At 39.1% G+C, this 14,190-nt stretch overlaps 1 protein-coding gene across 1 annotated transcript; it reads left to right on the top strand.

Annotated features, from left to right (window-relative positions):
- The first annotated feature begins 1,138 nt into the window (after positions 1 to 1,138).
- On the top strand, positions 1,139 to 13,815 carry LOC125005227. Its single transcript, XM_047580404.1, has 13 exons — positions 1,139 to 1,310; positions 1,625 to 1,827; positions 3,918 to 4,055; positions 5,744 to 5,861; positions 6,628 to 6,808; positions 6,937 to 7,078; positions 7,160 to 7,315; positions 8,107 to 8,162; positions 8,936 to 9,111; positions 9,206 to 9,606; positions 9,929 to 10,025; positions 10,122 to 10,350; positions 11,335 to 13,815. Exons 1-13 carry the CDS (start codon positions 1,182 to 1,184, stop codon positions 11,565 to 11,567), a joined length of 2,259 nt encoding a protein of 752 aa, XP_047436360.1. The 5' UTR covers positions 1,139 to 1,181; the 3' UTR covers positions 11,568 to 13,815.
- Positions 13,816 to 14,190: the final 375 nt, after the last annotated feature.

The following is a 14,190-nucleotide window of genomic DNA, read 5'->3' as shown; positions in this document are numbered from 1 at the left end:
CAGGATGTTGTATTGTTCCTGATTTAAACATAAAGAGCTCTATATCAGTCTACCTCATCATACACTAACTCTTGTATGAATAAACATATGTGGAATTTAATCTGATTCTGCTTCAGCACGTTTGATAAATTGTTCATAATGTGTATGTTGTGTATTAAATTTTACAAAAGTGCATGTATGCTTTGTGACTTGTATATTACATTAATAATCATATTGTTATTTAATACAGAATAGGGTCACATCTGAATGCTACGTAGCACCTTCTAGTCAGGATGAGGAGACATCCACCTCCTCCAACTGAGTTACATCACTCTTTACATTATGTGCATCTATAAACCTCCTTTCTACGCGTGTGCATATATCTACCTGATATTTGTCTAATACTTTATTATTGGGGAGAAGTTTGGCACTAAACAGACTAGAACCACCTCTGGTTCCTCTTTAAATTATAGACCTTGTTTTTCTGTTTCTTAACAGATTTTCCACATTTTCACATCCACTTTCACGAGTGTTTACTTCACCCTCATGACCCGAGATAATTAGCTGTCCAGTTATGTACCAGTTAAGGATGGGAATTTGGACTGTTGTAAGGGAGTTGAACCTTAATGCTTCATTCTTTCTAGGCATTTTAATGTGCAGGTAACCTATTCCACATCCACCACTAGTAACTTCACAAACAGTGAAAAACCCAAAACAATAACAGGAACAGCTTCCATCCAGTCTGAATCATTTGATTGTGGCTCATCTTTTGTTTTGCTTCTTTTTTCTTGTTCCTTCCACAGTTAGAGACATTTTCTGGTCCTGTACGTGCAATTTATTTATTTATTTATTTTGCTGATCATCCGTCACTTTGTGTCTGTCACTCTGTTCCTTCTTCTTTCATTTTATCTGCAGTATTTTGCCCCTGGGATGTGCTCTCTCTAGGTCTAAACCCACTCTCAGCTCAGGGATTAAATTTCGTGCAGGCTGCACGTCGACAACACACAACTCACAGAGTCAGTTTCCATCCTTTATGACTTTAAGAGCTCAGCAATGCTCCAAAAAATGCATTGCGCACAGCGACACGTCATCCCAGATCAGGTTCGTCCTGTCGGGTGAATTCCGAGGGAGCCGCCTTCTTACAGCTCTGACACTGGAAGTGAGAGAGCGAGCTGCTGCACAGACAGACTCAGGAGGACATCATGGAGGCGGGTGCTCCTCTGCTGCTGCTGCTTCTCGTGGCCCTGGTGGGGTTCGATTCGACCCTCGGCTTCTATGGAGACAGCCTCAGTGTGATGCCTCCACGGAGGGAAAAGGACGGGAGCTTTAAGGTCAGAAATTTCATCGCACAACCTTAACTTTACGTCACTTTCAGTCTCACTAAACACACTTAAATGGGGGGAAGGGGGTCAAAACACTGGAGGGAATTCAGGACTGTTTATGATGAGCAGACGGCTGCTGATGTTGTTTTTGAAGAGGACTCGTAGCCACGTAGCTAAAAAGTGTTAGAGATGATGAAACACTCACATGTCGGTCATACCTCACCACACCTGTTTGATGACTTGTGTCTTCAAGAGTTCTAAGAATTATTACAACAACAACAGTTAGTTGAAAAAAGAAGCTGACTTTTCCCGGACCTGTGCAGGTGACATTCTACCACCGACAGAACGGCCGAAGCAGCTGTAACAGCAACTCCTCTCTGGGGTGTGAGGGCGGAGTGTGCACAGGCTTGGATCAGTCGAGTGTCCTGCAGACGGACAGCGACGGCACAGGCCAGGGACGCTGGTGTCAGTCTGAAGGACACACAACGGCCACTTTCTCCACCAATAAAACCTCCTTTTCTCTGAGGTGAGTCCAGGTCGAAGTAACTCAACTCTCTCCGGACGCGTCTTTGTCTAATTGTTCATGGTGCACGGTTGGTATTTAGGGTGTAACCTGAACGCAGCTTGGACCTCCCTCGTACACTAAATAAGAAAACTGCAGAGGAGTCGCTGAGGATCATTAACGAGCACGACTGAACCACAAAACGTTCACAAGCACAGTCGAGTTTTGAGTTTCTCATTCGTACAAACAAAAAAAAATGACAATTAAACATCACGCTCTTCGTTTTCACTGAAACGAGAGACAAGCAATTTACCGGCACAGCTTTTATTTCTTAAGCCGATCAGTTTAGTTTCTATGAAGAATGATTGTGTTTGATTTTACTTTTACTGCAACGTGAAACCTGGAGGCTGCACAGACACAGAAAAAGGTTTAAAGAGATTAAGGAGACTCAACTAAAAGCTCTGTGTTGTTGTGTTTGGTTTAGTTTTTTGTATTTTTAAAAAATCCCTGTAAAGATTAAATATGACCGGTGTCACTGACGCACACAGTGTAAACACATTACACAGTATGAAGCACGAGTAAATACATAAATTCATCATCTATAAACACTAATAATAAGTAATAAATGCTTCATGTTATGTATCTCTAGTAAATGTTTAAAAATGCTATTTTCATTCTTTACTATTGATCACTTTATCATTTATAAATGAAATATTCACAAACTACTTATTTCAGACGTATCTGTTATTGATATGATCATTTTAAAATCCTCTCAGCTCGTTCTGATATTCAGCTGCTTCAGTTTCAGGTTCCTGAAAACACAATGAAAAACAATAAATGTTTAACATCACTTCCTCATTGTTATGGCGACACCAGGGCTTCACGGTTATCATGGACTCATTAACGATATTATCACGATATCCAGGAAAAATGTACGTAACGACAAAATCCAGGAAATGCATCTTTAACTTTATTTACGTTGTTTTGTCTCTTTTGGGAGAAGAATTAGACTCAAACATAAAAGTAGAAGAAAACAGATGACAAACAAGTGGCACTGGATCATTTGCACCATATTATCATGTGCACATTTCTAACACAATATTGAAATTTCATCTTTTATTTCCATGAATATCATCAATACCAGTTTACCACAACAACCTGAGGAGATACCAACTAAAACCATGGAAGCCCAGATCAGGGCATCATTCGATGTCCTGGTGACAAATAAAACTACCAACTATTGGCTCACACTGGGTAAACATGCAAATAGTAGCTTTATCTTTCTGGTCAGTTTCTATTTTTGAGAGACAAACTTGAAACTCTTTTAACTTTTATTATAACATAAAGTAGAAAATATAAGTGTTTCATTTTTAAAAATATTTTAATATTTCCTTTTTCTTGGTTTCAGTGCTGTGTTTCGCACTCAGACGAGTAAAACTAAACTTTATTTATTCTCTAAATATATATTCTTTAACCCTGTTACACCTGAGCTTTTATTTGCTTTGCATTTTTAATTTCTCTAAGGTATTTGGGATTAGTGGGACCTAAGAAGTATAAAATAAAAACTAAGCATCATTGAACAGGACGATGTCGTCATATGTGGACTTAAGGGATTATTTCACTGTATATTACAATAAAGTCAAAATATAAAAGTATTTTTAATAACTGATCATGACTGTGCAAAGACACAGTTAGAAACAATGAAGTCCAACTGTCCCCAAATGAGTACTTGCTAATTAGCGACATTGTAGCTCGTTTCTATTGATAGAATTTGCATGAAAAGTTAATAAGTATAAATAAACAAGGTTCAACCAGAAAATGTCTACGACTAGACAGTAGAGGAAAGCAGCCACAGAGGAGACAACAGGTCTAAATGAAGTAGAATAACTTCCTGAACTGGAGCATACGTGGAGATTTGTTGTGATTATATGGATTTCAGGTGTTTGCTTATATTTTTTGTCATGGATGGATTTTTTTAGAGGCCTGAGGAGTTAAAAACTTGCAGACCCAGCTCACCGTGTCTTATTTTAATGGCCCAGTTCATGTTGTCGTTGTGTGAAATGATGCAGTTGTTGTTGTTTTTGTGTTACATCAGTGTATTTTTATCATTGCAGGGACTCCGGCTGCTGCTGGGCCTCAAACGTGGAGGGAAAAACCAACTGGACGACCCACGCAGAGCTGGACCTGGGAACTCGATCCGACACTCACGCCCTCAACAGCTGCCCTGTAACAACCACAGTGTCTTCTCTAAGGTACACAATGTTTTTCGGTATATAAATATGGACTAAACACGTCTCCTCCATAGACTGTATATAAATATGGACTAAACACGTCTCCTCCATAGACTGTATATAAATATGGACTAAACACGTCTCCATAGACCGTATATAAATATGGACTAAACACGTCTCCTCCATAGACCGTATATAAATATGGACTAAACACGTCTCTCCATAGACCGTATATAAATATGGACTAAACACGTCTCCTCCATAGACCGTATATAAATATGGACTAAACACGTCTCCTCCATAGACCGTATATAAATATGGACTAAACACGTCTCCATAGACTGTATATAAATATGGACTAAACACGTCTCCTCCATAGACCGTATATAAATATGGACTAAACACGTCTCCATAGACTGTATATAAATATGGACTAAACACGTCTCCATAGACTGTATATAAATATGGACTAAACACGTCTCCTCCATCGAATAGTGAACTAAAACTTAACCAAAATATTGACACTTGAACATTCATCAACATTATATTAACTACCTAAAATGACAGAAACCAGTCTCAAAATAAAATTTATTTGACGTGTATTTTAGGGTTTTAGTAACATCGAGTGGGTGGGGCTTATGTATACCATCTATCTATACTGCAGCCACCAGAGCTCTAATAGCCTTGGCTTCACTTTTTGTAGCCATTCCACCGTCCATCTTTATACAGTATCTGATTAAAAAACCGCAAACACCCAGAAAAGGTGTAAGTTCGTCAGTAAATGAGCTCGTGTTGTTATTTCTGAGGAGGAAATTCAAAATGCATTTACAAACAGGTGGAGTCCACAACAAGAAATGAGACGAGATGAGAGGTACGATACGATAATGATCATGAGATCAGATTCATCACACGGTGGAAAAACTTGTAGTGTTACATTTTAAAGAAAGAATTCTCTCAGGAGATAAACGGAGGTAAACTTATAATATATATATATGTAATATACATCTGTAATATACATCACCATGTATCTCAGTTCTCTAAACAGTTCAGTTGGGTGTGGATGGGAAATAACATCATCTGTAATTTAAAGCTGGATAAAACAAACTCCAGATTCTTAATGTTTAGGATGTCAGTATTTGTCACATATGTTTATCTTCACCTATTATGTTTTTAGTAATGTATTAAGTATTTTAACTGTCCACTATTTTGTATATGTGTGTGCACTAAAAAGGAGACGCTGCCCAATCTTGTTATGCACTGTATAATGACAATAAAGGGCATTCTATTCTATTCTATTCTATTCTATTCTATTCTATTCTATTCTATTCTATTCATGAAATAGCTTTTCCTATTTGGCCAAAAAAAAAAAAAAAAGAAAGACTTTACTCCTGGCACTACTAAGTCTTGTTGTTTATGCTGATGCTTTGTTATCTTTTCCTTTTGTTATTTTAAAATGTGCAAAATAATTGCAAATCATTTATTAGACCTATCCAGAGTCTTAAACACACATTTGATCACCTGGGTAATCCTCCAGCCAATCAGAGATGACCACCAGCCTGGAGCTGCTCAAGATCACCTTGAACTTCTTCTGCATTCAGCTCCATTTAAAATAATCAAGTCAGCTGAACTACTGAATCCAAATGTTTCCAAAGGGAGTGTATAACTAAATAACATAACTAAATAACTAAGTGTAATGTGTGTTGGTGCAGGGTGCCTCAGAACTGCTTCACACGGGTTCGTCTTCTGGCTCACGACTCAGACGGGGATAAAGTGAGATGTCGCTTCGCTGCGGACGCTGCAGCGCCTGCAAACTTCACTCTGGACAAGGTAATTTAACCAACGCAGCAATCAATATTTAACAGTTTCTTCTCACGAGAGACCGTGAAAACGAAAGGTTATCAGCTTTATCACCGCAGCACGTCACGGTTCAGTTAAAGAATTTTAAGGCGTGAGTCAGACAGTAACAACAGAAACAGATTAACGCGAACAATAGGTTCACAAGCCTGGGAATTAAATAAATAACGCTCTGGGGACTTTTTGGTATTTGGTTTCAGTTTTGGGATCTAAAATAAAAAAAAAATAGAGAGTTAAAAGAGTTAAAGAGTTTATTTAAATTAACGGTTTAAAAAGAAAAAAAATTTTGCTTAAAAAGAAAATTCACCTTTCATCTTTTGATGTTTTTATTTGGTTCATATAAATTAAAGGTTTTTATGGGCGAAGACGAAGAAGATTAATTTAATTTCTCTTTTTTTTGTTCAAGATAAAAACATAAAAATGTTTCTGGAATTAAAAGTAAAAAACACATCTTTCCAGTTTTGCTTTGTTTTAAATTGGTTTTGGATTTTTTTTTTCCCACTTGATTTTTAATTTGAATCTAAAAAAAAATAAAAATAAAATAAAACTAAAGATAAAGTTAATTATGTTAGTCTTAATGTTCTTCCTCCTGAGGTGGTTTCTTGTCCTTGTCTGGTCCAGGAAGTAGTCTCCTCTATGGTGACTGGTCCGGATCTCTCTGGTCCAGGAAGTAGTCCATGGTGAACATGGTTTAGATACTGGTTTAAGGACTAGTGTGGACCTCCTTGTGTCTTCTCAGACTGCATGCACGCTGATACGGACAGGAGAAGTCCAAACTGGAGTCCACGTCTTCGAGCTGATGCTGGAGGACTTCTCCACCCAGAACATCACGGTGACCTACGCCGATGGGACGACGGTTTTCAGGACGTCCTCCGACACGAGTCCACTCTGCAGAGTGAAGCTTCAGTTCTCACTGGAGAGTAAGTAAGGACGGGACAAGACGGACCGGACACGACATTCTTACAGGACAGGATGGGTTTTATTGATTCCATGGGTGGATTTATTACAACTTCAGAAGTAAACTAAACATTCTGTGTTTGTGTCTTAGTTCTGTCTCCGATCCCAAACTGTGAAGCTGGACACGTCCTGCCCGTGTTCCTGTCCAGGACTCCTTCACACGGAGACGTTCTTCACGCCACCGTGGGACAGACGTTCCACCTCTTCGCTCAAGCACAAGCTCACCACGCCAGGTACTTCCTGCTGTTTATCAGAGCTCCAGCTCCTGACTCAAAGAAGACGATAACAACTAAACAATGATTCTTCCTCTGAAGCATCCATGACTTCCAGGTCAGCGGCCCTCGCAACATGAACAAAACCTTCAGGGACGACGAATTAGGGAAAGCAGAGGTCACTCTGAGCTGGACGCCACAGCACAGCGACCTGTACAGATTCATCCCCGTCTGCTTCACTGCAGAGACCAATGAAGCGTGAGTGTCAAGTTATTAATCAACACATGAGCTACACTCAACTCACAGAGCTTAACACCACCCGGCTACATGCCAACTTCAGCTAAAGAAAGCAAACGCATTTTATTACGTATCTAGAGTCTTAATTACCTCTGCAGCCACTGGATAGTCCTCCAACCAATCAGAAATGACCACCAGCTTCGAGCTTCTAGTTAAGGCCTCAGACATCTTTCAGTGTCGGTTGCTTGATGCTAGATGCTAGCTTTAGCTAAATTTTCTGCTCTTTTCTAACTTCTTCATACGTTCATGTTTAATTTGCATCCTTAACAGATGCATGTTTTGCTTTTTTTACTCTTTTTACGCTTTATTCCTGACAAATCTTTACATTCTTCTTCCGGTAGATTATGTCATTTTTGCTTTTTGTCATTTTTAAACTGTGCAAAATAAGAAAGCAAACACATTTAATTAGACTTAAACACACTTTTAATTACCTCTGAATCCACTATAACCAATCAGCTTCCAATTAAGCTAAATGCTAGCTTTAGCTAAAGCTAATTCATACAAATTTTCCTGTGTCTAAAAATCTTTTTTTTCATGATTTTGTGGTCAACCTAAAATAAAATGAGACAAAACAGAAAGTAAAAGACGATTTGTTTGTTTTCCCTGCACTCGTTGGGCTGTGGCCTTAAACAGAGAATTTAGATTTAGGTTTTCATCTTCTGATATCCTTTACTTTGTGGTGACATTTGTGTTTTCATCTTTGTTATTTCTGCATATAAACTAGTTGTTTTTGTCTCTTTTTGTCATTAAAGCCAATCAGAGATGAGGTGTGTTGTTGTCATGGTGACCCAGGCATCCATCGTCCAAGGTTTGTTGCTATTTTTAAATAGCTCTGGTCTTGTTTAACAGCACTCATGTAAAGATGCACCTATAGGTGGCAGCACCACTTAAGACCTTTTATTTTGATGTCTCCTCAGTTGTCAACTAGCAGCCTTTTAGTCTTCGTTCAGAATGACCGAATACCTTTTTCTCTTTTCCCCTGACATCTTAAATAGTAACAGTAAATGTTCCATTCATGCTCATCTAATCACAACAGTCCAAAACTGTTTAACTAAAGTGAACCATGATGCATAAAGTAACTATCCTGCATAGTTCCTAAACTGTAGTAAACAGCTATTGTAAAAAAGATTAAATAAATAAGTGATGAAGTGATTACATGATTGCAATATTGTGCCTGATTACAGCGCTTCTATTTCATTTGGCAGCGATAAATACTACTTTCTGATTGGCTGATTGGTCATTGGAGAGCGGTCTGTCTTCACATCATTTATTGATATATTACTAATCTGTTTCGAAGTGAGTGAAAAGATGTTAAATCTTGTGGAGGATTCAAAAAGCCAGAGGACAGTTAATGTTCCAGCAGAGAAACTAGTTCTTTGCCGACAAGTCTTTCGAGTAGTTCTAGTGTTCACATGTTCACAAGCCTCCAGCAACACAGATCAGACCAGAAAACCTGGAGGCAGTGATGATTACATTTGCAACTTATGCATGTGGTGGTGGACTACATTTTAGAGTTGTTTTAAGACACAACAACGTTTGCATGAGTTTGGAAATATTCTGAAACAATGCCATTCTTCACAGGCAAGGCCACGGTCCACTGCTCACCCAACAAGATGACGGTGGCCCTGGACAAAGCCTCCATGCCGGACATCGACGTGAACTTCCTGAAACTGAGGGATCCCTCGTGCTCTCTTACCTCCAACGGCACCCACATCACGGGAACCATGTCCTTTACCACCTGTGGCACAAAAGTTGAGGTGTGGAAAATCATTTTTAAATAATCGAACTGTTAAATTTGAAATTCTTGGTGTGTGCACAAACACTAATTGGTTCTCTGTGGTTTACCTGCAGGATAAAGGTGACTTTATTGTTTTCAAGAATGAGATCAACTCCTTCGAGCTTCCCACCGAGGTTATAGTCAGAAGGAAGACGGTTAAGATTGATTTCTCCTGCCAGTTTCCCAAAACCATCAGCATCTCCAGTTACTACAGTGTCCACAAGTCTGACTACATTTTCACAGAGTCAAGCTTCGGCAGCTTCGGCTACTCCTTTGAAATTTTCCGCAATAGCAACTTCTCCGAGAAGGTGGAGCCCAGTGCCTACCCAGTGGAGGTCAAGCTGCTGCAGAAGATTTACATGGGCATCCAGGCTAACTCAGAACTGCCAAATGTGACTCTGTTTGTCGAATCATGCAAAGCCACTCCAGACGACAACCCTGAAAACAGCCTCTCCTACGACCTCATCAAGAATGGGTTAGTACTGACGCTTCTCAGCCATCCAGGTCACAGTATACCCAGAAAATTAAATAACCAGATGGAACAAGGGAAGATGTTTTATTCAGTTCTAAAAGACTTAATGGGGATACATTTACAGCTGAGTATCTGATGTAGTGTCTACCAACAGATGTTCCTCTTAAAACCCAACTCCCCACAAGTCTTTTAGAACTGAAGAAGCTACATGGATGAACATCTTCAGGAAACCCTACAAGTCTCCATAGTGCTGATGCTTCCTGGACTCACAGTATATAATAATAACCATCAATCACAGTGTATTTTACAACTCTTCTCCCTGCAGGTGCCTGGAAGATGAAACACTCACCGTTCACTCATCTGCCCAAACTGAATTCAACTTTGAGGTTCAAGCCTTCAAGTTTACCGGAAACTACGACCAGGTGACTCCTAAATTTAACTGAACACGAACCACAGCGCTCATGGTCAAATCTACAGTTTCAGTGTTTCTGGAAATCTTACCGGCCACTTTGCTTCAGGTCTACATCACCTGCTCCGTCATCCTTTGCGAGCCTGGCAGTCCATTTTCCAGATGTGCGCAGGGCTGTTTGAAGGACTCATACCGCAGACGAAGGCGAGATCTGGCCAAGGAGACCGGTGGGCACTACATTACCCAGGGTCCCCTGCAGTTTGTTGGGCCGTCTGTTACCGATGAAGCTGAGTCTGAGGAGCAAGTGTTGCTGAGGAACAAAGTCGAATCTGCTGATGGTTAGTATCTGACCAACCAACCTACCTACCCACTCATCTATCCACGACTTGTCTATGGATTTGCTCCCCTAACGATCCACCCACTGACTCACCTACCAACCCAATAACCTACCAATCAACTCAACGACCAATACTATGATAATTACCTATCCACCTACTCACCAACTGATCTACTCACCTACCCACTGAACTAGCGGACCAAGCTACCCACTCACCTGCTAACTTACTGAATTACCAATCTAACTGGTCATATACCTACATGCACTTTTACTAATCTAATTAGTTCTACATATAATTACTCACTTATCTACACCACACCACATGCATTTGTGAAATTTTCCATTAAGAATGACTCAACTCTCAACTGCAATTTCTTTCAGCTCAGTGACAAACACGATACTAAACAAATCTGAAAACAGCCATTAACAGTTTGCTACCCACTCACCTGCTAACCTATCTACTCACCAGCTGATGTACTTATCTACCGACTCACCTACCAACTAGTCTACTTGTCTATGTCTTCAACTACCTACTTACCAACCAAATGACCAATCTGACTGCTCATCTAGCTGCACATTTACCAATTTAATTATCTACCTATCTACTTACCAACTCAACTACCAACCGACCAAGCATCATCAGCCTGTTGTTCTCCTACCTACCAGTCTACTATTAATTTAACAACTCACCTACCTCCCTACCTATCCAAATACTCACATATTTACCTACCAGCTACCTATCTATATATTCATCTACCTACCCAACTACCTACTCATCGACCAAATTACCAATCTAACTGCTCATCTACCTACCTACACATTTTCCAATCTAATTATCTACCTACCTACCAACCTACCTGTTCACCAACTCAACTACCAATCTACTAAGCTACTATTCACTTACCTACTACCAACCTCCATCTACTGATCACCCACCAACCCACCAACCAATCTAAAGCTAAACCTTCCTATTGTTGTCTTTCAGATATCCTCTCCAGCTCTCATCCTCTGACCAGTCTGACTCCACAACCCAAATCCACAAATAAAGAGGACTGGGGAGTTGTAGACTTCCTCTGCTCCAACATCACCACCGTGGTCTTTGCCAGCGCCTTCTTAGTGTTGTTGGTGATGCTGGGTTTGATCGTTCGTCACTACAGCAGAAAGAGGAAAGCCGACGACTGCAAAGTTCTCATAGATTCACAATGGGAACCCAACTAATCATGATTTTAAACCTGATCTTTTTTTGTGTGTTTTGTTTTCTGAAAGTTCCCTCCTCTGAAAGTCTTCCTTCAAACAATAGTCATACATGCAGTGTACACACTAATTCATCCTTCCTCCTTTCTGCTCAAACTTAACGGCAAGTGATTCCTTTTAGTTGACATCTATTTGCAAAAAATAAATTCCAACAGCAGCTCGGTGGTTAGCACTAATGCCTCCCAGTGAGAAGGTCCGGGTTTAAGTCCAGGGTGGAGTTTGCATGATCTCTCTGTGTCTGCGTGGGTTCTCTCCAGGTTTCTCCGGTTTCCTCCCACCTCCAAAGACATGCTCGTTAGGCTGATTGGTGACCATACAATGAGTGTGAGTGTGAATGGTTGTTCGTCTATGTACCCTAGTGAGGGATGAGAGGTAGTAGAAGATGAGATCTAAATTTTATATGAGGCTTTAAAAGTTTAATTGAGTAGCTCCAAAGTCAGCACCCTTTACACACTGATATAAGCAACGATAGTAACACAAAGAGGAAAATTTCTGCAAAAAAAAAAAAAAAAGAATGTCTTTGAAAAAAATTGACTCTAAGGAATCTTTTATCTGTGTGAACAGGAGGGACAGAAACAGAAAGTTTAACAACTATTATCATTATTATGCATTTTATTCATAGGGATATTGATCAGACATTAATAGCAGTGCTTAACAGGTGATTTGGAGAGTTATTTTTTTAATATGGCAGAGCCAGAATGATTTTTTTTTTTTTTTTTTTCATGTTTTAGTAGTTGGGGCAGAAATAGAGAAAGCTCTACTACCCCTGTGGTCCTGTGTGTGGTGCTGCATGGAGGGTGGGATCAAAGGTCGGTGGAGAGTGTTGGAGAACGTCTGCAAAGAAGGTGTGAGCTGGTTGTAAGAATGAACTGGACGTGGACCAGTTTAAAATTTAATTTCCTGACTTTTTGTTCTCAGAAAGACTCAAAACTGCAAAATGAACCTTTAGAGATCTTCTATTTGGTGGCTGATTGTAACGTTTATGACAGGGCCATGAAAGAGTGTCATTAATCGCTGTGGCGTTTCCAGATTAGTTTTAACAAACATTGCGTGTCATCATACTTCACCCAACTGGTTTACAAAAGAGGCGCTCCAAAACAAAATTCCATTTGGACTGGTTTGGCTAGATTCTTGTTCTTACTGCCGCCTTTATATTGTCAATCTTTTTTTGAAATGTGGTCAAGTCAATTAGTTGGGTTTCTTCAAAACATTTTAGATGAACATCTGTGGGTGTGGTCAACATGATTAGGTTTGTTAATGACCACATACTCACTTGTAATTACAGGAAAAAACCTTTAGATCCCGTTTTCCTTCTCATGGTTTGAATGAGAGATGAATCTTTTTGGGGATAGATGTTGAGACCATTTTCTAAAATGATGGCAGAAAATACGTCAGTCCACCTTCCCCGTTCATAGAGAGTTTAACCTTTTAAGCCCTTGGACTTTGAAAGGTGAAGCTCATCTGAAAAGACAAAATGAATCAGAAATAGATCCAGAACTATCAGGTCCATGTTCACGTGGCCTCTATGAACAGGCAAGACTTCAGAGAATGGAATCCAGTGTCAGTAATATTGCAGCTTTGACTGTATCTGATTCATTTGTGATAAACTAAAGTGGAAATTTAAAATATCTTCTAGATTAGACGTTAGAAAATACAGCGATAGCAATGATATCATCAGAGAACTCACTCATCAACGAGAACAAGACCACAAGTTTGTAGAAATACCACAAAGCTCACATATTCTACAAAAGTTTTAATGCACATATTCTAAAAATTCCACATTTGTGCACTTTATAGAATATTTAAAACTACTACTGTAGTTGTGCACGCATTTAACTTCAAGTGTTCTTCCGACATCCAATGCTTGTTAATGCTCTGGTTTTGATTTTGTGGAAAAGATTTATACTCATATGAAGGAACAGACTAATAGATGGATGCATTTAATCTAGATTATTATTTCTCATTTAATCCCTGTATCTACAAGTATTACTGGTACATATGAAGCAGAGACCTGGAAGCTTCAGAGCTCATGTTTTGAACGAAACTGGAATCAAAATATTTTATAATGGTGCAACCAATCAGTAGATCATTATCTGTAATGGTGAACTATTAAATACATTTATATGGGACTTACAATAATAATAATAAATAAAAGGGACGGTGAGCATTATATTTAAATTATGCATAATCACAATAAACACAATATTGTGTGGTGGTGTGTTCTGTTTTGTGTGTGTTTCACTTTTAAATGGTCATTAATTGGATTATTTGAACATACAACAAGAAGGTAGATCTCAGATTATCAGTCACTGATTAATAATAAGATCAGATAATAATAGTGAATGATTGTTTCCGATTGTTATCTTGAACTACAAGTCAGATATTTTCACTATGCTCAGCAGAAAAGTTTTTTTCATTTAAATATTCTTTACATAAAGCACATTGTTTTCTTGTCGTCATGAAGATAAATCAGCGTACAACACTTTCTATTAGTAAAAACAAATTATTGCTGGTGAAGCTAAAATGACTAATGTCTTACAGTAATTTCCCCTGGGATCAATAAAGTAATTCTGATTTATTATGGAGA

The sequence above is a fragment of the Mugil cephalus genome, chromosome 3, assembly GCF_022458985.1.
Source record: "Mugil cephalus isolate CIBA_MC_2020 chromosome 3, CIBA_Mcephalus_1.1, whole genome shotgun sequence".
Lineage (NCBI taxonomy): Eukaryota > Metazoa > Chordata > Actinopteri > Mugiliformes > Mugilidae > Mugil > Mugil cephalus.
Note: the sequence above shows the minus strand (reverse complement) of the source record. Positions and strands in the feature narration are given on the sequence as shown.

Excerpts from the sequence above, each read along its gene's own strand:
- LOC125005227 (XM_047580404.1), top strand. The coding sequence starts at position 1,182 with ATGGAGGCGGGTGCTCCTCTGCTGCTGCTGCTTCTCGTGGCCCTGGTG. Across the intron at positions 6,809-6,936 it reads GCTTCAGTTCTCACTGGAGA|TTCTGTCTCCGATCCCAAAC; the intron begins GTAAGTAAGGAC and ends TTTGTGTCTTAG. Across the intron at positions 10,351-11,334 it reads CAAAGTCGAATCTGCTGATG|ATATCCTCTCCAGCTCTCAT; the intron begins GTTAGTATCTGA and ends GTTGTCTTTCAG.